The sequence below is a fragment of the Pseudophryne corroboree genome, chromosome 6, assembly GCF_028390025.1.
Source record: "Pseudophryne corroboree isolate aPseCor3 chromosome 6, aPseCor3.hap2, whole genome shotgun sequence".
NCBI classification, from domain to species: domain Eukaryota; kingdom Metazoa; phylum Chordata; class Amphibia; order Anura; family Myobatrachidae; genus Pseudophryne; species Pseudophryne corroboree.
This window is the reverse complement of record NC_086449.1, coordinates 72,376,529-72,401,769: the sequence shown is the minus strand read 5'-3', so window position 1 is coordinate 72,401,769 and position 25,241 is coordinate 72,376,529. Positions and strand designations below refer to the sequence as shown.

Genomic DNA, 25,241 nt, shown 5'->3' with positions numbered 1-25,241 from the left:
CCCCAATTCCTCTTAAATCATCTAATGAATAGGACTGTCCATAGGAGTGTGCTTTATTTATGCTTATCATGTATACGGAACGTAAGAAACTGTTAATAAATAAATGTACAGGCATCTCCTGTTTCACATCATCTATGTCAAATAATATCCTCATCGGCTGTTGAGGTGTAGCTCCGTCTGTTTCTCCGTCTCTTCTCTCGGAAGTACGCGCCCCATTCCTTTCCCCGTCCAATGGCCTCATGGCTCATGTTCTTCTACTGATCCCCTTAGGGAGATTTCAATATCAGCGCCATTTTTCCTCGCTGACGCTTTGTCCTTTCCATCGCGTTCCTGCTGTATTTCAGCTTTTTCTATGGTTATATCTCTCCGGATTACTGAGCTCCTTCCCTTTGGTAGGTCAGTATTATTTCATTTTTTGAGCTGTTTCTGGCTGAGGAATCTCATTCATATCCGTGGGATAAATTTACTAAGATGGGAGTTCTATTTAAGATGTGATGTTGCCCATAGCAACCAATCAGATTCCAGGTATTATCTTCTAGAAGGTACTAGATAAATGAAAAGTAAAATGTGATTGGTTGCCTTGGTAAATGTACCCCTATGTTTACTCCTCCCCCGCCTTTGACTCTTTCCTCTTACTGTTCCTAGTACTGTGAGTAATCTGCATCTGACTTTTCTGTACTCCTTTCCTGTCCATACGGTGACTATTTCCAGTCTCTCTCAGATCTGACATTAGGTAGGGTAGATGGGAATGACTTACCAAGCAGCCGGGTCATACTCTGCCCATACTCGCACATATTCATCCAGATGATGGGGACCCAAAATGGACGAATCACGGGTCAGATACTCAAAGTTATCCATGATGACAGCAACAAACAGGTTCAACATCTGTAGAAGGAGAAGAGCTATGACATATGTTGCACAAGTAGCTGTGGCGGGGGAGTCGCAGTTACCCTAAAGGTCTTTTCTGTGGATCATACTGAATAATTAAATCAGCTGAACAGATATTTCTTAACATCTGTCACGTTCCATAACTGTCACACAGCAACAACAGCTGTCACAAAAAAGCCACGTCCACTATAAAGCAGAGGACACGCAAACACCCCTGCATGGATTTTAACCTCATTTAAATTAGCTTCCGTCCAGCACGTGTTAGACAATGAAAGTCAGCATCTCATTGGTTGAAATGGTTACCAGCAAATCTGCAGAGAGTGACCGGCAGACTATTTTCTGCTCACCCTCATTTTATATAGGTGTGTTGTGTTACTCAGCAGAGAGGCAGATAAGTGATTAACAACTATGACAATCGGGGTAATTCAGACTTGATCGTAGATGTGCTAAATTTAGCACATCAGCGATCACTTTCACAGACATGCGGGGAGACGCCCAGCATGTCTGGCTCTGCCCCCCCCCCCCCCCCCCCCGCACAGGTATAAAATCATCGCAAGGCGGAATGCTTTTGTACCTGAAGAGTAGCTCCCCACCAGCGCAGCTCCTGCGCACTGCCGGGGAGCTACCTGTCGCTCTCTGGGTCGCAGTCATGCCTGCATTGTCCGGACCGCGCCACCAAAACAGCAGCCTAATGCCGCTGGCCCGCCCCACGCCCGCCCAGCGATCGCTGGGCTGAGATGCTGATCGCATCTCTGGCATGTGCCGGCGCCATCGTACAGAAACATGGCGCCAACGTGGCTACTGCCATGTTCAGTCTGCACAGCCTAGGCCTACCCTTGTAGCCCGATGTTCCTTGTTCTTGCGTATAGACTGCAAATGTGTACGCAGTTGGAAAAGAGTTTGCACTACTTTCGGTAGGCGTCTCCTTTCATCCCTTGCTGATATCAGCGAAGCCGAGAAAATCTCACTTGCAATTGCATTATCGTCCATCTCTAAATCAGGCCCACAGAGGAGCAGATGTGATTAAGACGTGCAGTATCAGAGATGTATTGGAAACGTGCTGGGCAGTGACTGGACGTGATGGGGAGGTGGCTATTCAGATGCACATGTTATGGGACTTTTGCGGGTTGCTGAAGTATTTGCATACGAAGATGCTTCATCATTTATTGGAGGCCGTACTCAGACGGACAAAATGCACCACATCTATGAAGATGGATGGACACTGTCTTCAGCACGAGGTATTAACTCTGGCTGCAGAAGCCACCTGCACTTCCGGCATCTGTGCCTCTGGCTCAGAATCAGGCCCACTCTTGCTCCCTCACCACAGCGCTACTCATCCTCTCTCTGCCCCTCACTCACCAGGAATGAGCAAAGGAAGATGAAAGATACAAAGTAGAAGTATGCAAATTCGCTCCCGCAGGCCTTTTCCTTTATCCCGGACAGAACATCACAGGGCTTCTCACTGAGACAGGACAGCATAATATCATGCCAGGCTTCTCCCGTGGCGCTCCTGCAGGGGGAACACATTACATCACATGGTTTCAGCAGCATACAGGGGGACTCATTACATCACAGGGTTACATCAGCATACAGGGGGACTCATTACATCACAGTGTTACATCAGCATACAGGGGGACTCATTACATCACAGGGTTACAATCAGCATACAGGGGGACTCATTACATCACAGGGTTACATCAGCATACAGGGGGACTCATTACATCACAGGGTTACATCAGCATACAGGGGGACTCATTACATCACAGGGTTACAGCAGCATACTGGGGGACTCATTACATCACAGGGTTACATCAGCATACAGGGGGACTCATTGCATCACAGGGTTACATCAGCATACAGGGGGACTCATTACATCACAGGGTTACATCAGCATACAGGGGGACTCATTACATCACAGGGTTACAGCAGCATACTGGGGGACTCATTACATCACAGGGTTACATCAGCATACAGGGGGACTCATTACATCACAGGGTTACATCAGCATACAGGGGGACTCATTACATCACAGGGTTACAGCAGCATACTGGGGGACTCATTACATCACAGGGTTACATCAGCATACAGGGGGACTCATTGCATCACAGGGTTACATCAGCATACAGGGGGACTCATTACATCACAGGGTTACAGCAGCATACTGGGGGACTCATTACATCACAGGGTTATATCAGCATACAGGGGGACTCATTGCATCACAGGGTTACATCAGCATACAGGGGGACTCATTACATCACAGGGTTACATCAGCATACAGGGGGACTCATTACATCACAGGGTTACATCAGCATACAGGGGGACTCATTACATCACAGGGTTACATCAGCATTCTGGGGGACTCATTACATCACAGGGTTACATCAGCATACAGGGGGACTCATTACATCACAGGGTTACATCAGCATACAGGGGGCCTCATTACATCACAGGGTTACATCAGCACACAGGGGGACTCATTACATCACAGGGTTACATCAGTATACAGGGGGACTCATTACATCACAGGGTTACATCAGCATACAGGGGGACTCATTACATCACAGGGTTACATCAGCATACAGGAGGACAAGGCTACAAGGGCTATCTGCTTTTTTCATATGGACCTAGCTTTCCTAGTATGATTTGGGAAACCTTGTCTGTGATGTATTGTCATTAAAATAATCAATGAAAGATTCCCCCTGTTGAAGGTTAAATTCCAGTAACAGCAACACGCCGCACTAATCGACATGCTGCGGAGTAAATAAAATTGTGTACAGACGCCTGTACAGCAGAACTTAGCGCAACTTACTTAGGAAGATATACCCTTACTGTGCCCGAATCCTCCCATTGCCTGGGGTAGCCCTTCCCCAACCCAAAATAATGCCACATTCTGTATCTCAAGCCGAGATACTTTGGTGTAAATCTAGGTGCAACTACATAAACCGAGGCCCCCAGCACAGTCAGTTGAGCAAATGTTGCCTCACATGAACAAGTAACATCAGTGAGGCACAGAACAGTTACCTGACCTGTTTGTAGGTGATGGGAACACTTTTATTGCTATCTATAATAAGCATCCAGTTTTCCCTCCACTGACAAAAACCTATATCAATGAAATGTGATTGGTGAATACAAGCTGTTCAGAAGATACAGATACTGGGCAGGAAGACTCTGCATTGGGACACCAAGTCAATGTCTAGGAAGGCATGGGGCGTGCCTACAGGGACTGACTAGACATTTGTGGGCCTGACAGCGTAAGTTTGAAAGGGTTCTCATATATAGCCTCATGGTAAAAAGAAAATAGCACATATACATGTGGGGCTTTGACAGAAACCACAAGCACCCAATCCCATTTGTGGGCCATCTGGTAGCTGCATCCCCTATGCCAACACATCTACATACTGCCAGGGAACTGGAGAGATGAAGCTATATCAGTAGCTGTAGGTCCTGAAGAGCAAGGAGTCTGTTTGCTTAATACTTGATATGGAGGCTTCACTTATGTTATGTCATGCGCAGGTCTCCAGGAACATGGTGCCTGCGCCTTGTTCCCGAGGACACCTCCAGTACGCATGCGCAAATCACTCGAAAATGGCCGCGGCGGCGATTTTCCGAGTGATCTGTGCCCGCACAGCAGGGACTTCGTCGCGGGACTCCGGAGGGGTAAGTATATTCTATGGGTGCAGTGTGTGCGGTGAGGCCCCCCCCCCCTGGGCCCAGGTGCCCGTGTGCACCGCACATACTGCACCCATTATAGAAACGCCTATGCTTGTGGATACGTTAAACCTACTGCATTAATATAAATTCACCCAAAGAAGCTGTTTCATCTTTTATTTGAGGATTGTGCAAGAGCTGGCCACACAAATATTGATGTCTGTAAATGGTCCAATCAGCAGATGATGATCACACGCACAGACGGAAAGTAACCCGTTGGCAGGTACCCTTGGGATCGGGCCGCTTGGCTTATACCACCGAGTGGCAGAGCAGCAAGATCGGCCAGCTTGTGAGCAGCGTTTTTCTCCCGGTATAAACAAGAGTCTTACCGGAAGAGGAGCATGAGGGCCTGAAAGAAGGTGCGGAAGTTGTTGTGTTCCGTTATAGCCGTGTCCTCATCATCTTCATCCAGGGCAATGTTACCAAACACCTGTAATGGGAGGGGTGATTGTGGGAGACAGGAAGGCAGGGTAAGAGACGAAAAGAGACGCATGACTGGAAATAAAGTGAGTCTGCTATAATAGCACATATACATTTAGGGGAACATACATATACAAACACGTATGCAAACACACATTTCTGTACTATATATGTAGACAAATGCATGAATAGATTTATCTCAGTAGGTGCACACAGGCAACATCAAAACCACAGTGGGTATCCATGCACACATGTACATCTATGAAAACAACATGATAAGACTGCACGTATGCACACACACACACACACAGAAACACGGGCAGTGACTCTAGCACGGACCTGCATCCCGATGATGGCATAAATAAAGAACAGCATAGCGATCAGGAGGCAGACGTAGGGAAGCGCCTGTGGGGGGAGAGAGGAGCGAGATAAGAAATAGCCGCCTCAGGTGAACAGTGAGCCAACAAGCGTCCGTCATTCAGGAAGACTCATCACAGAGAGATCTGCTAATCACCCCCCGGGGCACTGACAGCAGGGACAAAGCATCCAGGCCGATTCAGCAGCAGCACGCAATCAATCCCACAAGCCGACACTGCAAACTATCAAGTCACATAAGGGAACATTGACTAACATTGCATTAAAGTGAAACATTTACACTGAGCCACAGCAACCCATTAGCAATTAGCGTTAATCATGTCTTTCTTCCATGTCACCTCGGATGTTCTCTCGCCACCTCAGACTTAAGCTTTCAAAAACAGAGTAAATGATATTTCCCCCGGCCTGAAATTCCTATTTCCGTTGACAGCACTCAATAAAGCTCTGTCCCTCAAGCACGCCGCCTAGGTGTCATCCTGGTCTCCACACTGGTCTTCTCCATAACAGATGCTCACCCCTGCAACCTATTTTATTTATTATTTATTACCAGTTATTTATATAGCACACACATATTCCGCGGAGCATTAGAGAGAATATTTGGCTATTTACATATTTATTATTTATTACCAGTAATTTATATAGCGCACACATATTCCGCAGCGCTTTACAGAGAATATTTGGCCATTTATTTATTTTATTTATTTATTAACAGTTTCTTATATAGCGCAGCAAATTCCGTTGCGCTTTACAATTGGAAATAACAATGGTATAACAAACTGGGTGATAACCAACAGTCATAGAGGTAGGAAGGCCCTGCTCACAAGCTTACAATCTATATTCCCTACCACATGTACACACACACATTCACACTAGGGTTCATTTTTGTTGGGAGCCAGTTAACCTACAAGCATCATTTTTGGATTGTGGGAGGAAACCAGAGTACCCGAAGGAAACCCACGCAGGCACGGGGAGAATATACAAACTCCACACATATCACACGAATATCTTCCGGCTCGACCTCTCCGATCAGCACAAGATCTGCGTCTCTCATCCACACGCTCTCACTCACTATTACAGAACTTTTCTCAGGCTCCGCCCATTCTGTGTAATGCCCTCCCACGCACAAGACTTTTCTCTAGTCTTCCGGACTTGAGTTATTACCGCTGCGTTCCCAATTGTACAGAGCAACGGAATATGCTGGCGCTATATAAGTAACTGTTAGTAATAATATTATTTTATAGCATTTAACACAAATATTCATAGAATGTTGACGCTGCTTTTGCAGCTTTGGTTCCAAATTCAGAGATTTGCTGCACAGCCTTCATATGTGATCATACATTGTTGGTGTTTAAGTTTTCTTAACACACTTCGTAGTCCATTGTCGGACATGGCAGCGAAGCCTTATAAAGGCTGTGATATAAATTATGGACATAAGAGGACATTGGTGGTCATTCCGAGTTGTTCGTTCGTTGCTGATTTTCACTATGCTGCGATTTGTTGCTAAATGCGCATGCGCATGGTACGCAGCGCGCATGCGCTTAGTTATTTAACACAAAACTTAGTAAATTTGCTGTTGTTCGTGCGGCGCTTTTCAGTCGCACTGCTGATCGGTGAATGATTGACAGGAAAAGGGCGTTTCTGGGTGGTAACTGAGCGTTTTCCGGGAGTGTGCTAAAAAATGCAGGCGTGTCAGGGAAAAACGCGGGAGTGTCTGGAGAAACGGGGGAGTGGCTGGCCGAACGCAGGGCGTGTTTGTGACGTCAAACCAGGAACTAAACGGACTGAGCTGATCGCAATCTAGGAGTAGGTCTGGAGCTACTCAGAAACTGCAAGAAAATATTTAGTAGCAGTTCTGCTAATCTTTCGTTCGCTATTCTGCTAAGCTAAGATACACTCCCAGAGGGCGGCTGCCTAGCGTTTGCAATGCTGCTAAAAGCAGCTAGCGAGCGAACAACTCGGAATGACCACCATTGTGGAGCTACAGAGCCAACCTCTCAATGGGGGTAATTCTGAGTTGATCGTAGCAGGAAATTTTTTAGCAGTTGGGTAAAACCATGTGCACTGCAGGGGGGGCAGATATAACATTTGCAGAGAGAGTTAGATTTGGGTGGGTTATTTTATTTCTGTGCAGGGTAAATACTGGCTGCTTTATTTTTACACTGCAAATTAGATTGCAGATTGAACACACCACACCCAAATCTAACTCTCTCTGCACATGTTATACCTGCAGTGCACATGGTTTTGCCCAATTGCTAACAGAATTCCTGCTGCGATCAACTTGGAATTACCCCCAATGTTGCCAGTGACACTGCAGCATACATAGACACCGATTACTGGGAGCTGACTTTGCTGGTACCATTATGGATTCACAATGGCTATCATGGATAGGTCAGACATGACCCAGTTGTCTATATAAAAGACCTTGATAATGGGTTGTCTTATGATTATCCATCTGAACGTAAAGCAGAGGAATAGACTGTCCACAGTCTATCATAAAATGCATGGCTTATACTGGGGTCTTTGGCGTACAAGCTTCGCATGGTGGGTTGTTGGACGGAGAATCTGGCCAAACAAATTCAGGTGAGTGCAGGGCAGGTTGAATGCCGGAATCTCTGCTACAATTGAGACAAAGCCTATGCGTGAAATTGTTTAATGTCTCCTGACCACCAATTTAAGGCAACAGGGCCTAATGAGAAAGATTCGGGTTGTGAAGATTGACCATGAGGACCGGCACCAGGGAGCGGTACTGCCTCGGCTCGGCATCATGTCTTTATCAAACAAGGACCTTACAGATGAATAACTTCCATCCTATTAGACGGTTGTATAGGATATTGTCAATTTTGCTCTGAAGTTTGTATAAAGCTGACCCATAAAGGAGCAGAAGATTCCATAACAAAATATGAGGACAGATAATATTTCAAAGAACAGAGCAAATGCTCAGAACACAAAGGATTTATTTTAAATGACTCTTCTAGGATAATACCCAGCCTATGGGATCAGCCAAATACACATTTATGGGTCAATACAGCAGATTCCCAACATCCAAAGAAACCCAGGAAACACTAAACCTACAGAAGTTTTACTGTGCTCCAAAATTCGAGGTAGATCAGGATATAAACGAAATGTGGATAAATGCCGCAAAGAGACACACAGAACATATGCAAAGGCAAAGCAAATCATCCAGGGTGGCTCAGAAAAGTCCCAAATATAAATCAAGTACAGTAATAACCAATGCACAAAGGAGTTGTGGAAAGAATCACCATCCACTGGTACAAAGGAACCACGCAAAATATAAATCCATGCTGTTCCACAATGAACTGAATATGAAGAGAGTGAAACTGCTAACCTAGGGCCTAATTCAGAGTTGATCGCAGCAGCAAATTTGTTAGCAGTTGGGCAAAACCATGTGCACTGCAGATAACCCACCCAGATCTAACTCGTTCTGCAAATGTTATATCTGCCCCCCTGCAGTGCACATGGTTTTGCCCAACTGCTAACAATTTTGCTGCTGCGATCAACTCTGAATTACCCGCCTAGGTATGATCTCCTATTTACTGTGTTAATGAACATCAGGGTCTTTATCTTCTTAATAATGAGACGCTGACACATTACAGAAGACTCTGCAAAAGCTGTGTACACGTCCACACTGACCTTAAATGACTGAACGAAGGTCCACAGGAGAATACGAATAGTGTAACCCTGCCGCAAGAGTTTAATGAGTCGTGCGGCTCGGAACAGACGCAGGAAACTGAGGTTGATAAAGCTGCCCTGAAAAGCAAAGAAAGGGAGAGGGAAAGAGAGGACGACAGTGAAAACCAGAATATACATTTGATTTACCTCCTTCACACCGAAATAAATAAATAAAATTATTATTGGAGAAGAACAGGTTCCAAAACGTATTAGCACCGTTTTTAGAATGTATCCTCTACTCTCCTGCATACCCCACGTCCTCCCGGGAACAATATGTAATATACAAATTAGGGGTGGAGACGGGTGCAAAAGAGTGGAAACTCTCGCCTCTAAATTCAATGAGCTACGAATATTAATTCAATTTCTTATTTGCAATAATTTTATTTATTTGTTTCCTATACATCCTAAGCCAATGATGTTCACTTTGACACAAGAGGCCCTTTTAATAAGCCCGGGAACAGGCGCACTGTGAGAAGACACTAAAGTGCCCCCTGACTTCCTTCATCCCGACTAATGTTTGAATTAAGATTTGTGTTTTCCATTTGAGAAACGAGAATCAAACCAAATGCACTGTATTTGGAAACAAGCAGCCAGTTTACGTTAGGAGTGTATGGCACATGCAGAGCGTTAGCTTTCACCACTCCTCACACCAAATCTGTGCATTAAGGTGGTTGGCAGAGTGGGGAGGCTGCGTCACGTCATTTTTACCAGCCTTCTACGCTCGGACATGGAACGGATCCCCAGAAGAAAATACATTCTAGAATGATTAGCTGGGCCTCCAAAAGCACATTCTCCTGGGTAACTGTGTCAGACACGATCAGGAAAACCTATCAGCACCACCTCTCTCTCTTGTTTAACATTTCTTCATCATGGCAAGGGATCCGTTGTATGTGAGTCCCAGATAATCAGGTGCTTCTGGGGTTAGAATGAACATGGTAGGCCACAGATGGGAGCCATTGGTCCATTATTAGGGCTACATGTACTAAACCAGGAAAGATAATAGGATTTTAATTACCTACCGGTAAATCCTTTTCTCGTAGTCCGTAGGGGATACTGGGATGGTCTTAGTACCATGGGGTATAGATGGGTCCACTTTAAAAAATCTTCAGAGTGTGCTGGCTCCTCCCCTCTCTGCCTCCACCTACAGACTCAGTCTAGGAAAACTGTGCTTTAGGAGACGGACATACTTTGAGAGGATGAACTATAGCTAAGAAAAGTGATGAGATAACGAACCAGCACAAGCACAACAAGAAAACATTATGCAACCATAACCGGAAAACAGGGATAGCAACAGCTAAGCCAACAACATTCACACAAGAACCACTTCTTGCTGGAAGAAAAAACGAATCACCAGGCGGGCGCCCAGTATCCTCTACGGGCTACGAGAAAAGGATTTACCGGTAGGTAATTAAAATCCTATTTTCTCTAACGTCCTAGGGGATAGTGGGATGGTCTTAGTACCATGGGAAAGTCCCAAACCTCCCAGACCGGGTGGGAGAGTGCTGAGAAACCTGCAAAACCGAGTGACCAAAATGAAGGTCCTCTGAAGCCAAAGTATCAAACTTGTAAAACTTCACAAATATATTTGTTCCAGACCAGGTTGCAGCTCTGCAGAGCTGCAAGGCCGAAACACCCTGGGCAGCCGCCCAGGACGAACCCACCGACTTAGTGGAGTGGGCCTGGATAGATTTCGGCAAGGCCGCCGAAGAATAAGCCTGCTGGTTCGTAAATCTAATCCAGCGTGCAATCGACTGCTTAGAAGCAGGCCAGCCAATTTTTGTGGCATCATACAAAACCAAAAACGAGTTAGTCTTCCTGTGACGAGCCTTCCTTTTGACATAGAGCTTTAGAGCTCGAACCACATCCAAGGACTTCGGAGTAACAGCCGTATCATTGATGACTCAAAACCACTATCTGCTGGTTGATATGGAAAGTCGATACCACCTTAGGCAAGAACCTTTGCCGAGTCCTGAGCTCCACTCGTTCCTCATGAAACACCAAGTGAGGACTCTTACAGGATAAGGCCCCCAACTCCGAAACATGCCTCGCAGAAGCCAGAGCCAGCAACATGACAGTCTTCCACGTCAGGTACTTCAGGTCCACCTTGTGCAGTGGTTCAAACCAGTCCGATTGGAGAAACGTCAGAACCAAGTTCAGATCCGACAGTGCCGTGGGAGGGACAAACGGTGGTTGGATATGCAGAACACCCTTCAAGAAGGTCTGAACTACCGGAAAATTGGCCAATTGTTTCTGGAAGAAAATGGACAAAGCCGAGATCTGCACCTTTAAGGAGCCTAGACGTAGTCCCATGTCCACCCCTGCTTGCAGGTAGTGCAAGAAACGTCCCAGATTAAAATCGACAGTTGAATACCTTCGACTTTCACACCAAGAAACGTATTTCTTCCATATGCGATGGTAATGTTTCGACGTGACCGCATTTCTGGCTTGAATCATCGTAATCCCTTCCTGGCTAAAATCTCCCTTTCAACTTCCATGCCGTTAAACGTAGCCGAGGTAAGTCGGGATAGATGAACGGCCCTTGTTGAAGAAGAGCTTCCCGTAGCGGTAGAGGCCAGGGCTCTTCTACCGACATTTCCAGGATGTCTGCATACCAGGCCCTGCAAGGCCAATCTAGGGCAATCAGAATTGCCTGAACTCTTTCTCACTTTAACCTCTTGAGAACTCTGGGAATTAGAGGAATTGGGGGGAACAGGTACACCGACTGATAAATCCACGGTGCCGTCAGAGCATCCACTGCCACAGCCTGTGGATCCCGCGTCCTGGAACACTAGCGCAGAAGCTTCTTGTTGAGTCGAGAAGCCATCATATCGATGTGCGGGCAACCCCACCAATGAGTTAGCTGTTGAAACACTTGTGGATGGAGACCCCATTCCCCCGGATGCAGGTCGGGCCTGCTGAGGAAATCTGCTTCCCTGTAGCTACTCCCGGAATGAAGATGGCCAATATGGCACTGGCATTTCATTCCACCCAAAGGAGTATCTTGGATACCTCTCTCATTGCAGCTCTGCTTTTTTTTCCTCCTTGCTGGTTTACATACGCTACCGCCATTGCGTTGTCCGACTGTACTTGAATGGCCTGATTCCGCAGAAGATACGAGGCCTGTAGAAGGGCATTGTAAATTGCCCTGAGTTCCAGAATATTTATCGGAAGTGCGGCTTCCTGATTTGACCACCGTCCTTGGAACTGAGCCCCTTGGGTCACTGCTCCCCAACCTCTGAGGCTTGCATCCATGGTTAGCAGAATAATCCTGAATTACAAAGGATCGACCCTCCACCAGGTGGGAGGTCTGCAACCACCACAGCAGGGAAATCCTGGCCGTTGGTGACAGACGTATCATTCGATGCATTTGCAGATAAGATCCGGACCATTTGTCCAGCAGATCCAGCTGGAAAGGTTGCGCATGGAATATTCCATACTGAATTGCCTCATAAGAGGCCACCATTTTTCCCAATAACCGTATGCAAAGATGTACCGAGATCTTGTTTGGCCTCAAGACAGACCGAACAATTTCCTGGATTGCCTTTGCCTTGTCCGCAGGGAGGAAGGCCTTCTGAGACATCGTGTACAGTATCATTCCCAGGAACTGAAGTCTCTGCGTCGGTTCCAGGTGGGATTTCTGCAGATTTAAAATCCAACCATGATCTGTGAGTAGTCGCGTTGTGATGCTGATGCGGTCTCTCAAACGTTGTTTGGACATAGCTTTTATCAGGATATTGTCCAGGTGGGGAACGACGTTCACTCCCTGTTTGCGGAGTAGCATCTCTGCCATCACCTTCGTGAACACCCTCGGTGCCGTCGAGAGGCCGAAGGGTAGAGCCTGGAACTGGTAGTGACTGTCCTGTTACTGTAGAGCAAAACGTAGATAAGCCTGATGAGGCGGCCATATAGGGATGTGGAGATACGCATCCTTGATATCCAAGGAAACCAGGAATTCCCCTTCCTCCAGGCCTGAGACCACCGCTCTCAGAAACTCCATTTTGAATTTGAACGCCCTCAAGTATGGGTTCAATGATTTGAGGTTTAGTATAGGCCTCACCGAACCGTCCGGTTTCGGTACCACAAACAGACTGGAAAAATATCCTCTGTTCTGGAATTGAGGCGGAATTGGTACAATGACCTGTGTCAGTAACAATTTTTGAATAGCTTTCTGTAAGGTTATCCTGGATTCTTGTAAAACTGGTAAGCCTGACCTGAAGAATCTGTGAGGTGGGGAGCTTTTGAAATTCCAAACGGTAGCCCTGAAGAACTAATTATTTTACCCAGGGATCCTGGCAAGAATTTGCCCAAATGTGGCTGAAATACTTCGGGGGCCAACCGTCATGCTGAGGGCTTAGAGGAGGCTGAGCTTGAGCTTTGCTCCTGTGAACCAGCAGCTGCTGGTTTGCAAAGTTTACCTCTGTTTCCTCTAGCTGCATTGGAAGAACCTCTGGCCTTACCTTTGAACCTGGCGATGCGAAAGGACTGCAGAGTGGTGCCTGGGTAAGTGCGTCTAGCTGGCAGAGCTGCAGATGGGACATAAGTGGATTTCCTAGCTGTTGCTTGTGAAATCCACTTGTTCAGCTCTTCACCGAATAAGGCCTCCCCCGTGAAAGGAAGGCTCTCAACCCCTTTCTTGGAGTCAGCATCCGCTGACCACTGTCACAGCCATAATGCCCTGCGTGCCGACACTGCCATAGCTGTCGAACGTGCATTGACCAGGCCTAATTCCTTGATTGCTTCACTCATAAAGTTTGCAGATTCCTGAATATGCTGTAGAAGTGTGACAATCTCCGTCTGAGGCGTAGTGTCTAATCTATCCAGTATATTACCAGACCATTTAACAATGGCCCTCGTAATCTATCCACAAGCAATTGTGGGTCTCTGAGCCACTCCCACTGCTGTATAGATGGATTTGAGAGTAGTCTCAATTTTCCTATCAGCAAGTTCTTTTAAGGAGATAGCTCCAGGTACAGGCAGTAGCGTCTTTCGTGACAGCCTGGACACTGAAGTATCCACTGCAGGTGGAGTTTCCCAAACCTCCCTATCCTCCGGGGGAAAAGGAAAGGATGAAAGCAGCCTCTTAGGTACCTGAAACTTCTTGTCAGGGTTAACCCACTGCTCTTTAAAGAGTGTGAGACTCCTTTGAGACTGGAAAGGTAACAGATTTTGGTTTTAAAAACAACTCCTCCTCTGTTTCTGTCTCCTTACCAGGGATATTAAGGACCTCCCTAATAGAGCATATAAGGGCTTCCAGTCCCTGAGACAGAGTACCATCCCCCATATCCACATCCATTTTGCCCTCTTCCAAATCTGGCATTTCATCCTCAGAGTGAGATTGGAGCACCTGGGGTAATGCATGTTTCTGTGAAATAAGTACAGGGGTCTGAGAGGGTAGCCTGCGGACTGAATCTCTACTCATAGACTTTTTCAACTCCTGCCCCTCTTGTCTGGCAGTGGCCAGTTCGGATGATGTGTCTGTTATCATCCCTTTAATGGATGTCAGCCAACCCGGATCTGGGGTGCTGCTTTCCTGTGAGGGAACACTACATTGTGTGCACACCAGTGACCCCTCTGTGGATTGAGAAAACTTAGGGGGTAATTCAGACCTGATCGTAGCAGTTGGGCAAAACCATGTGCACTGCAGGTGTGGCAGATAAAACATTTGCAGAGAGAGTTAGATTTGGGTGGGTTATTTTGTTTCTGTACAGAGTAAATACTGGCTGCTTTATTTTTACACTGCAATTTAAATTTCAGTGTGAACACTCCCCACCCAAATCTAACTCTCTCTGCACATGTTACATCTGCCCCCCCTGCAGTGCACATGGTTTTGCTCAACTATTAACAAATTTGCTGCTACGATCAGGTCTGAATTACCCCTTTAGTGTTGCAGAATTGACACACAACCCTTTTTCCTGTCATACTTAATAATAATCACACACACACAGTGGAAAACAGGATTCAAACACAAGTTTACCCACCCAAGCAGCAGGATAGAGACAGAAAAGGAGAAACCAGAACCCTAAGCCCCTATCAGCTTAAACAGAGTTTAACAGGGCTACTGTATGTATAAGGAACCTCTCACAAGGCACCTATATCTACCTATATATAGATGCTCCTCCCTTCTATACACCCTTGGTACCGTGCACCGGTTCTGTGGAGTGTCCTCTGAGGAGCTGCGCATCCCTGCTGTCAGCAGTGAGCTTCTGCAGTGGAAAATGGCGCTGCTGAGCTGCTGGTCCCGTTCTCTGGGAAGCCCCGCCCCCTCAATGGCGTGCGGTGTTTTCCACTGCATATTATACTGGCATGTTTCAAAAAAACGCTAGAATAAAGGTCTAAACACCCTTATATGTTTCAGCGCCAGTCCGGCCCCCTCAGGCGCCCCCCAGCAGCCCCGCCAGACCGGAGCTGTGCGCCCCTCAGTGCCCTAATGCCGCCATCGGAACCGGGGACCCGCTAACCAGGACCCCGGTTCTGGACTTACCACTCTTCTGTCTTCGGCATCTGTTAGGGGTGGCGGCATGCTGCGGGAGTGTGCGCCCCCTTCTATGGAGCGGGGGTGACGGCACCCTCAGGAGCTATGTCCTGTCAGTGGGGATACGGACCATTAAGCCTTCAAGAGAATGGTTCGTTCCCCCCCCTCCCCCTAAGTCCCATGACTCAGGCAGGCTATTGCCAACCAGTCCTGCCTGAAAACATCAAACTAAAATACATTTTGATAACTCCTCATGGAGCTCCAGAGAATGCACCCGCCTCCTTGGGCACATTTTTCTAAACTGAGTCTGTAGGTGGAGACATAGAGGGGAGGAGCCTGTACACTCTGAAGATTTTTAGAGTGCCAAGGCTCCAGTGGACCCATCTATACCCCATGGTATTAAGACCATCCTAGTATCCCCTAGGACGTTAGAGAAAAAAAAAGATTCCAATTTCGGGGAGTTCTTCAAATGTAATAATTGTGCAGATCACAGCAATATCAGTAGTTACATTATCAGCCCATGTAACAATATGTAGCTAGACCCTCCACTTGCGTGCAGCTGAGGCGGTCATTTTGTGGCATGGACCAATATTCAGACCATCATATCACTGCGAACCAGTGACATCAGCCTCATGCTTCAGTGATGTCACTGGATCCCAGTGACCTGATAGGCTGCTTTCTCATGACTGTGTTTCTCAGTCCACAAAATGGCCTCCTCTGCTGTGTGCGGCTGATGGGTTACACTGCATTGCTGTGATCCCTGAGGAGGAATAACATTTTAGCCGTCCTGGCCTAGGTTACATGTTTAGAAATGGACATGCCAGCTTTAAGACTGGCTTCATAGGGCCACCAAGGACACATAGTGGAAGACTTTCCAGATATTCATTCATTACGGGAGACAGCCTGACAAATTTCTGGACAAGGACCTTGTGGCCAGTTTTAGAGGTACCCCAGAAGCTGCCCGATGTTTGGCTGGGACAGTGCAGCATGCAAAGCAAGAAACCAAGCCAAAATCCTTAGAAGGGTGGAGGATACAGAGGCATGCAATCTAGTCAGACCAGAGGGGGGGGGGGGGGATTTAGGGAAGAGAGAGAGTGAAGAGAGGAAGAAGTAAGGTAAGTCTGAAATGTATTGGCCGAATAAATAAAAAATGTGATGGCAGCAGACAGAAGGTGATCGGTGCATTGGAATATGGAGGATTATTGAATAATAAATATGCACAGTGCGATCAATGATGGCTTTACTAAAGATTTTAGGATGTCTGGGGACGTACAGGAAACTTTGAGAGGCTCATTATGCGGAACCAATAAAGATATATATATATATATATATATATATATACATATCATATATACACACACACATTTATTTCTACTGTGTGCTATCTAAGGACATCTTATTGACAAGCTGAATAAAGTGCTCCTAAGTTCTGGCTGGGTGTTAGTTACCACAGGCAGAGATGTGGAAGCAGTGGCTCCTTTTTTGTACTGAAAGGAATAGTAAAATAAAAGGGAGATTCATTCCCGCCATTTGGGATAAAGGAAACACGCAAATGTTCTAAGGAAACATAACAAGATTTAGATAGACACGTCAGGAGTAGGGGATGGGGCGAGTCTGAGTGCACAACCTCTGACATGCAGCAGGTAATGTTTATGCATTAGGTCATAAATTACAAACCAACCGGGTTCTGCGATGCAGTTGTAGATGGAGGAGATTGCGGCAGGAGTTTGTGCGTGGGATTTGGGGTGAGGGTTAATAGGTATGGGGGGAGGTGGGGGTGTAGTTGGCATGAAGACACAGACCAGTTTCATGGATGGACACATGAGATTCATAGTGCATTTTGATTGGATGAGTTATTTTTTGCCGGGGCCAAAATATCAGAGGGATAGAGAGAGACATGAAAAAGACAAGACAGAGATACACTGATCATTATAGGAGTGAGGGAGCCCCACTGAGCAATGCACCACCCACTCAGAGCACTGCAGAGCACTACACCATCTATGGAGAGCACACACAGTTATGCTGAACTGCACAGGTTACAGAACAGCATCACACACGGCATTATTCACACAGATTCTCCGACCTAGAGCACTGCAATGTGCATATAAATTCCTGCAAACACTGCATTACTCACACAGATTATAGCAGAGCACTTCATTATTCACAAAGATTCCAACACAGCCGAATTTCTGTTACGTCCTAGAGGATGCTGGGGGCCGTTTTAGTACCATGGGGTATAGACGGTTCCGCAGGAGCCTTCGGCACTTTAAGACTTTTTTAATAGTATGAACTGGCTCCTCCCTCTATGCCCCTCCTCCAGACCTCAGTTTAGAAAATGTGCCCAGGAGACTGGACGCACTCTAGTGGAGCTCTACAGAGCTTTGTTTGTAAAGACTTTGTTAAGTTTTTTGTTTTACAGGGAAGCTGCTTGCAACAGATTCCCTGCTTAGTGGGACTTCCGCTAACAGGACACCATTAGCTCCTGAGGGTACTGAACACAGCTCAAACATGGCCCGCGTTCTCTCCCGCAGCACTGCCGCCACCCCCTAACAGAGCCAGAAGAAAGAAGACAGGTGAGTATTTTACCGGAGTCCGGCAGAGAAGGTCCTCCGGTCATCGTTGGCAGCTTGTAAGGTAACAGCGCAGCGGGGACGCTGCGCGCCATGTCTCTCAGCGGGTGCAGAGCGTGCGGGGGGGGGCGCTCTGAGCGGCATGAAACCTTTTTCTCTCCCTGGCTAAAAAAAGTGTATTCCCCATCCGTGGGGACCCCCGGGGGCCAGTATAAAGATTCCCCTGTTCTGAGGGAAACGCGCCATTGCTAGGGGGCGGAGCTTCTCCTCAGGCATACAGTTCACTCACCAGCGCGCCATTTTCTCCTGCAGACGCGCTGTGAGGATCCACGCTGCTCTTCTCTACCACAGCTACTACAAGTACCAGTGGTTCTACAAGGGAAGGACCATTTAAATATATTATATATATATATTATAGTTATATCAATAGGTGATAAGCGTTTATAGTGTGTGCTGCACATTATATAAGGGTGCTGGGTATGACTGGCAAATCCCCTTGTGTTTCTCTACAGACTTCTGTGTGGGTCTGTCCCCGATAGCTCCTGTGTGAAAGGGGTCTGTGTGTGTGTGTGTGTGTGTGTGTGTGTGTGTGTGTGTGTGTGTACACGTGTGTAACATGTCAGAAGTCGGGAGGAAGTCTTCACCTGAGGAGCCCATTTTAGATGCACAAGAGGGTAATGTGGCGGCTCTTACTTCCCAGAGGGAGCCGGAGTGGGTGAGAAAGTAATATTTCTATGTTAGCACAAAGATTCTCAGACTCTGAGGAACAGACCGTTTATTGGAGACAGTCTGTGGAGGATGCACTGTTTACTGATGCCTCCGGTTCATCTACTCGGGTCCCCTCCAGTTCCCAGTAGAGGTCCCTTGCCCAAATAATGAAGGGGGACACTGACACAGATTCCGAGACGGATGCCGACACTGGGGACTTGAGAGGGGTAGACCCCAAATTAGCCAAAAACATACAGTGCATGATTGTTGCTATCAAAGAGGTGTTAGAATTTACTGATACTACTCCTACACCCAGGGTCAGCTTCTTTAAAGGATCCTGCTGACCGTAAGTTAGAGACAACTTTAAAATCCATATATACCGCTAACGGTACGCTACTCAGGCCCGCCATTGCTGGTGCGTGGGTGGGTAACGCGGTAGAAAAATGGGCAGACAATTTAATGGTTAATATTGACACTGTGGATAAGGATGAAGTACTGCTAATCCTCAGCCACATCAAAGATGCGGCAGGGTATTTTGTTGAAGCTATTAAGGATGTTGGTTTGTTGAGTTGCAGAGCCATGGCTATGGTGATTTCAGGCCTCAGGGCTTTATGGGTTCGCCACTGGCATGCTGATGAGGAATCAAAGAGAAATATTGAGCCACTCCCTTATAACGGGGAGCCCCTTTTTGGTGACAAGCTAGATACCATGATTTCCAAGTCTATATCGGGCAAGTCTGCATTTTTGCCTTCCGCAACTGCTCCCCTTAAGAAGGGGTATCATTCTCATACCATGCAGTCCTTTCGGCCCAACAAGTACAAAAAGGCAAAAGGCAGCCCCTTCTTTGCAGGAAGAGGTCGAGGTAGAGGTAGAAAGCCTACAACGCCGGCTGGTTCACAAGAACAGAAACCAGCACCTGCTGCTGCAAAAACCTCAGCATGATGCTGGGGCTCCCATGCGGGAGTCCGATCGGGTGGGGGCACGCTTACTGTTCTTCAGCCAAATCTGAATTCGTTCGGATCTGGATCCTTGGGTGTTACAAATAGTATCCCAGGGTTACAGGTTGGAATTTCAAGATCTTCCCCCATGCCGATTTTTCAAATCAGCCTTACCAGTTTCTGTCCAAGACAGGTCAAACGTGTTGAGCGCAATACAGAAATTGTGTCAAGACAAGGTAATTTCCTTGGTTCCCGAATTACAACAGGGAAAAGATTTTTATTCAAGCCTCTTTGTGGTACCGAAGCCGGATGGCTCAGTCAGACCGATTCTGAACCTGAAGTCTCTAAATCTGTTTTTAAAATGGTTCAAGTTCAAGATGGAGTCCCTCAGAGCGGCGATCTCCAGCTTGGAAGGAAAGGAATTTCTGGTGTCGGTGGACATCAAGGATGCTTATCTACATGTTCCCATCTACCCTCCACATCAGGCATACCTGAGGTTTGCGGTGCAGGACTGCCACTACCAGTTCCAAACATTACCTTTCGGGCTCTCCACGGCTCCGAGGGTGTTCACCAAGGTAATGGCAGAGATGATGGTACTCCTTCGCAAGAAAGGAGTCAACATAATTCTGTACCTGGACGATCTCCTCATAAAGGCGAGGTCAAGGGAGAAGTTAGTGCAGGACATTGCTCTGTCCCTGTCGGTGCTTCAACAGCACGGGTGGATCTTAAACCTTCCAAAATCACAGTTGGAACCGAAGAAGAAATGATAATTTCTGGGAATGATGGGGGTCATTCCGAGTTGATCGCTCGTTGACGATTTTCGCAACGGAGCGATTAAGGCAAAAATGCGCATGCGCACGGTACGCAGTGCGCATGTGGTAAGTATTTTAGCACAAAACTTAGTAGATTTACTCACGTCCGAACGAAGAATTTTCATCGTTGAAGTGATCGGAGTGTGATTGACAGGAAGTGGGTGTTTCTGGGCGGAAACTGGCCGTTTTCTGGGAGTGTGCGGAAAAACGCAGGCGTGCCAGGAAAAAACGTGGGAGTGTCTGGAGAAACGGGGGAGTGGCTGGCCGAACGCAGGGCGTGTTTGTAACGTCAAACCAGGAACGAAACGGCATGAGCTGATCGCAATCTGTGAGTAGGTCTGGAGCTACTCAGAAACTGCTAAGAATTTTCTATTCGCAATTCTGCTAATCTTTCGTTCGCTATTCTGTTAAGCTAAGATACACTCCCAGAGGGCGGCGGCCTAGCGTGTGCAATGCTGCTAAAATCTGCTAGCGAGCGAACAACTCGGAATGACCCCCCATACTGGACACCGAGGTGCAGAGAGTTTTCCTTCCGGTGGAGAAGGCTCTGGAGATCCAGCCGATGGTCAAACAAGTTCTGAAACCAGCACGCGTGTCAGTTCATCAATGCATCCGCCTGCTGGGAAAGATGGTAGCGGCCTACGAGGCTCTACAGTTTGGCCGATTCCATGCCAGGGTGTTCCAGTGGGACCTACTGGACAAGTGGTCCGGATTGCATCTACACATGCATCAGAAGATAATACTGTCAACAAAGGCCAGGATTTCACTCCTGTGGTGGCTGCAAACATCTCACCTCTTGGAAGGACGCAGGTTCGGGATTCGAAACTGGGTCCTGGTGACCACGGATGCAAGTCTCCGAGGTTGGGGAGCAGTCACGCAAGGGTAAAGCTTCCAAGGAAGATGGTCAAGTCAAGAAACGCTTCTTCACATAAACATTCTGGAGTTGAGAGCCATTTACAACTGCCTTCAGCGAGCAATGCATCTTCTTCAGGATCTACCCATACAGATCCAGTCGGACAATGTGACAGCAGTAGCTCACATAAACCGTCAGGGAAAAACAAAAAGCAGAGCGGCAATGGCAGAGGTGACAAAAATACTCCTCTGGGCAGAAAGACATGCAAGAGCTCTATCAGCAATCTTCATTCCAGGAGCGGACAACTGGGAAGCAGACTTCCTCAGCAGACACGATCTCCATCCAGGAGAATAGGGCCTCCACCAAAATGTCTTTGCAGAAGTGTCAAGTCGCTGGGGCGTTCCTCAAGTAGACATGATGGCATCTCGTCTCGACAAGAAACTTCCGACATACTGTTCCAGGTCGAGAGACCCACAAGCAGTAGCTGTGGATGCCTTGGTGACCCAGTGGGTGTTCCAGTCAGTGTATCTGTTCCCTCCACTTTCTCTAATACCAAGAGTTCTAAAGTTAATCAGTAGAACAGGGGTTCGGGCAATTCTCATTGCTCCAGACTGGCCAAGGAGGGCTTGGTATCCGGATCTTCAGGAGTTACTCCTGGAAGACCCTTGGCCTCTTCCTCTTCGTGAGGACCTGCTTCAGCAGGGGCCGTTAGTTTATCAAGACTTACCGCGGCTACGTTTTATGGCATGGCTGTTGAACGCCAGATCCTAGCCCGTAAGGGTATTCCCAATGCAGTCGTTCCCACACTTATCCTGGCCAGGAAAGGGGTAACGTCCAAGCATTACCATCGTATTTGGAGAAAATATGTCTCTTGGTGTGAATCCAGGAAGTCTCCTGCGGTGGAGTTTAAATTAGGACGTCTTCTCCTATTTCTACAGGCGGGTGTGGATGCTGGCTTGAGATTAGGGTCTATCAAGGTCCAAATTTCGGCTTTGTCCATTTTCTTTCAGAAACAATTGGCTTCCCTTCCTGAGGTTCAGACGTTCGTGAAGGGTGTTCTGCGCATCCAACCTTCCTTTGTGCCTCCTGCGGCGCCATGGGATCTTAATGAAGTGTTGCAGTTCCTTAAATCGGACTGGTTTGAGCCTCTGCAAGAGGTGGAGTTAAAGTTTCTCACTTGAAAAGTGGTCATGCTGTTGGCCTTGGCATCAGGCGGACGAGTGTCTGAGTTAGGGGCTCTGTCTCACAAGAGTCTTTATTTGATTTTTCAAGAAGACAGGGCTAAACTGCGGACGCGTCAGCATTTTCTTCCGAAGGTTGTGTCTTCTTTCCATATCAACCAACCTGTGGTGGTGCCAGTGGCTTCTGACACCTCAGCTGTTTCCAAGTCCTTGGATGTCGTCAGGGCTCTGAGGACTTATGTGACAAGAATGGCTCGGTTAAGGAAAACAGAGGCCTTGTTTGTCCTTTATGACCCCAACAAGATTGGGTGTCCTGCTTCTAAGCAGACTATTGCTCGCTGGATCAGAGGTATGATTCAGCACGCTCATTCAAAGGCAGGATTGACGATACAGACTTTGGTAAAGGCCCACTCTACAAGGAAAGTGGGTTCGTCTTGGGCGGCTGCCCGTGGTGTCTCGGCGTTGCAGATTTGCCGAGCAGCTACTTGGTCAGGGGCAAACACGTTTGCTAAGTTTTACAAGTTTGACACCTTGGCTGCTGACGACCTTCAATTTGGTCACTCAGTGTTGCAGGAACATTAGTACTTTCCCGCCCGTACTGGGAGCTTTGGTACATCCCCATGGTACTAAAATGAACCCCAGCAGCCTCTAGGACGTAAGAGAAAATAGGATTTTAATACCTACCGGTAAATCCTTTTCTTGTAGTCCGTAGAGGATGCTGGGCGCCCGCCCAGTGCTCATTTTTTCCTGCATTTTTACATTTATAATTTTTTTACACAGTTCTCATGTGTTATGGTTTGTTACAGCTGTTGGCTGTTACGTTGTACATGCACGTTGGCATGGGTTATGTTATGGCCATGTTAGGTGGCATGTCTGTAGAGTGTGGGCTGGTGTGAATCTCGCCCTAGTTAATGTAAGTTCTCTCGAAGTTGTCCGTCTCCTCGGACTCAGTTCCTATACTGAGGTCTGGAGGAGGGGCATAGAGGGAGGAGCCAGTTCACACTATTAAAAAAGTCTTAACGTGCCGAAGGCTCCTGCGGAACTGTCTATACCCCATGGTACTAAAATGGACCCCAGCATCCTCTACGGACTACGAGAAAAGGATTTACCGGTAGGTATTAAAATCCTATTATTACGCCCACAGATGCATTACACAGCACTGCATTACACTGATTCCTGGTAGAGTACTGCATTACTCACACAGATTCTAGCAGAAAACTGCATAACTCACACATATTCCAGGAGAACATTACTCACATAGATTCTGGAAGAGCACTGCATTACTCACACATATTCCAAAAGAGCACTGCATTACTGACACAGATTCCAGCAAGACACTGCATTAATCACACAGATTCCAGCAGGGCACTGCATTACGCACACAGATTCCAGAAGAGCACTGCATTACTCACACAGATTATGGAAGAGCACTTCATTACTCACAGTTTCCAAGAGAGCACTGTATTACTCACACAGATTCCAGGAGAGCACTGCACTACTCACAGATTCCAGGTAAGCACTGCATTACTCACACAAATTCCAGCGGGGCACTGCATTACACACACAGATTCCAGAGGAACACTGCATTACTGACACAGATTCCAGCAGGGCACTGCATTACTCACACAGATTCCAGAAGAGCACTGCATTACTGACACAGATTCCAGAAGAGCACTGCATTACTGACACAGATTCCGGAAGAGTACTGCATTACGCACACGGATTCCAGCAGGGCACTGCATTGCTCACACAAATTCCAGCCGGGCACAGCATTACTCACACAGATTCCAGAAGAGCACTGCATTACTCACACAGGTTCCAGCACAGCACTGCATTACTTACACACAGATAGCAAATCACTGCAATTTCTAGATAGAGTCCATAAGATTCCTGCATTGACTACTGTACTGAGATTTAAGCAAGGCACTTACAGATATTCCAGCAAAGCCCTGACTACATAGATCCAACAGAATTCTGAGTGCCCATCCTATTTTACCAAACTATCAGGGATAATATTTCCGTCACACTTCAATCCAGAGATGTTCAAACATCTTAATTTCCCATATGTTATTAATGTATGCTATATGTGTAACAGCAACACACTCTGTAATAATATAAGAATATGTTATTTCCATGTATATGGTTTATCAATATCACTATTCTGCAATTGGAAAAATAGGAATATCAAGTTTGATATCCTATAAATCCTATACAGTCCACTAGCTGTACTATATGTAGGATATCAGAAATGTTCACATCATTTCAGAACTCATTAACACTCTCCCTCATAACCGCTTCATAGCATCAATAAGACCTTGACAACCAAGTCAGTGCTCCGCCCTCTGCGTAGCTAATGAGAGGGGCTGGACTGTGTCTGCAAAGGGATAAAATGAGAATATACTGAATGAATACATTAATATGTGTGTAGTTTGGGAGTCAAGTCCCTGACTTCTGTCCCAGAAGCAGAAGACAGTACAGAATTACTGATATTGCTTGTTTTACATGCAGCCTTGGAAACTTGTTATAACAACAAAATATAGGGAATGTAGTCTTGGCTGCAGATTAGGTGCAAACATTAAGTCTGCAGAGCGTATCTGCGTGACGCAACCAGGGGTACTGATGAAAC

At 46.9% G+C, this 25,241-nt stretch overlaps 1 protein-coding gene across 16 annotated transcripts in view; it reads right to left on the bottom strand.

Annotated features, from left to right (window-relative positions):
- CACNA1A (calcium voltage-gated channel subunit alpha1 A) overlaps positions 1–25,241 on the bottom strand; it is a 502,477-nt gene that overhangs the window by 159,809 nt on the left and 317,427 nt on the right. For 15 of the 16 annotated variants that reach the window (XR_010180475.1, XR_010180476.1, XM_063931156.1 and 12 more), the window contains 5 exons: positions 9,043–9,159; positions 5,356–5,421; positions 4,926–5,026; positions 2,248–2,398; positions 758–885 (listed from right to left, as the gene is read on the bottom strand). Coding sequence is in view for 14 of the 16 variants with exons in the window: in XM_063931156.1 (XP_063787226.1) it covers positions 758–885; positions 2,248–2,398; positions 4,926–5,026; positions 5,356–5,421; positions 9,043–9,159 (563 nt within the window). In the remaining 2 variants the exon portion in view is untranslated. Of the gene's footprint in view, positions 1–19; positions 546–757; positions 886–2,247; positions 2,399–4,925; positions 5,027–5,355; positions 5,422–9,042; positions 9,160–25,241 lie in introns of those variants that run through there. The other variant, XM_063931154.1, reaches the window with a different exon arrangement.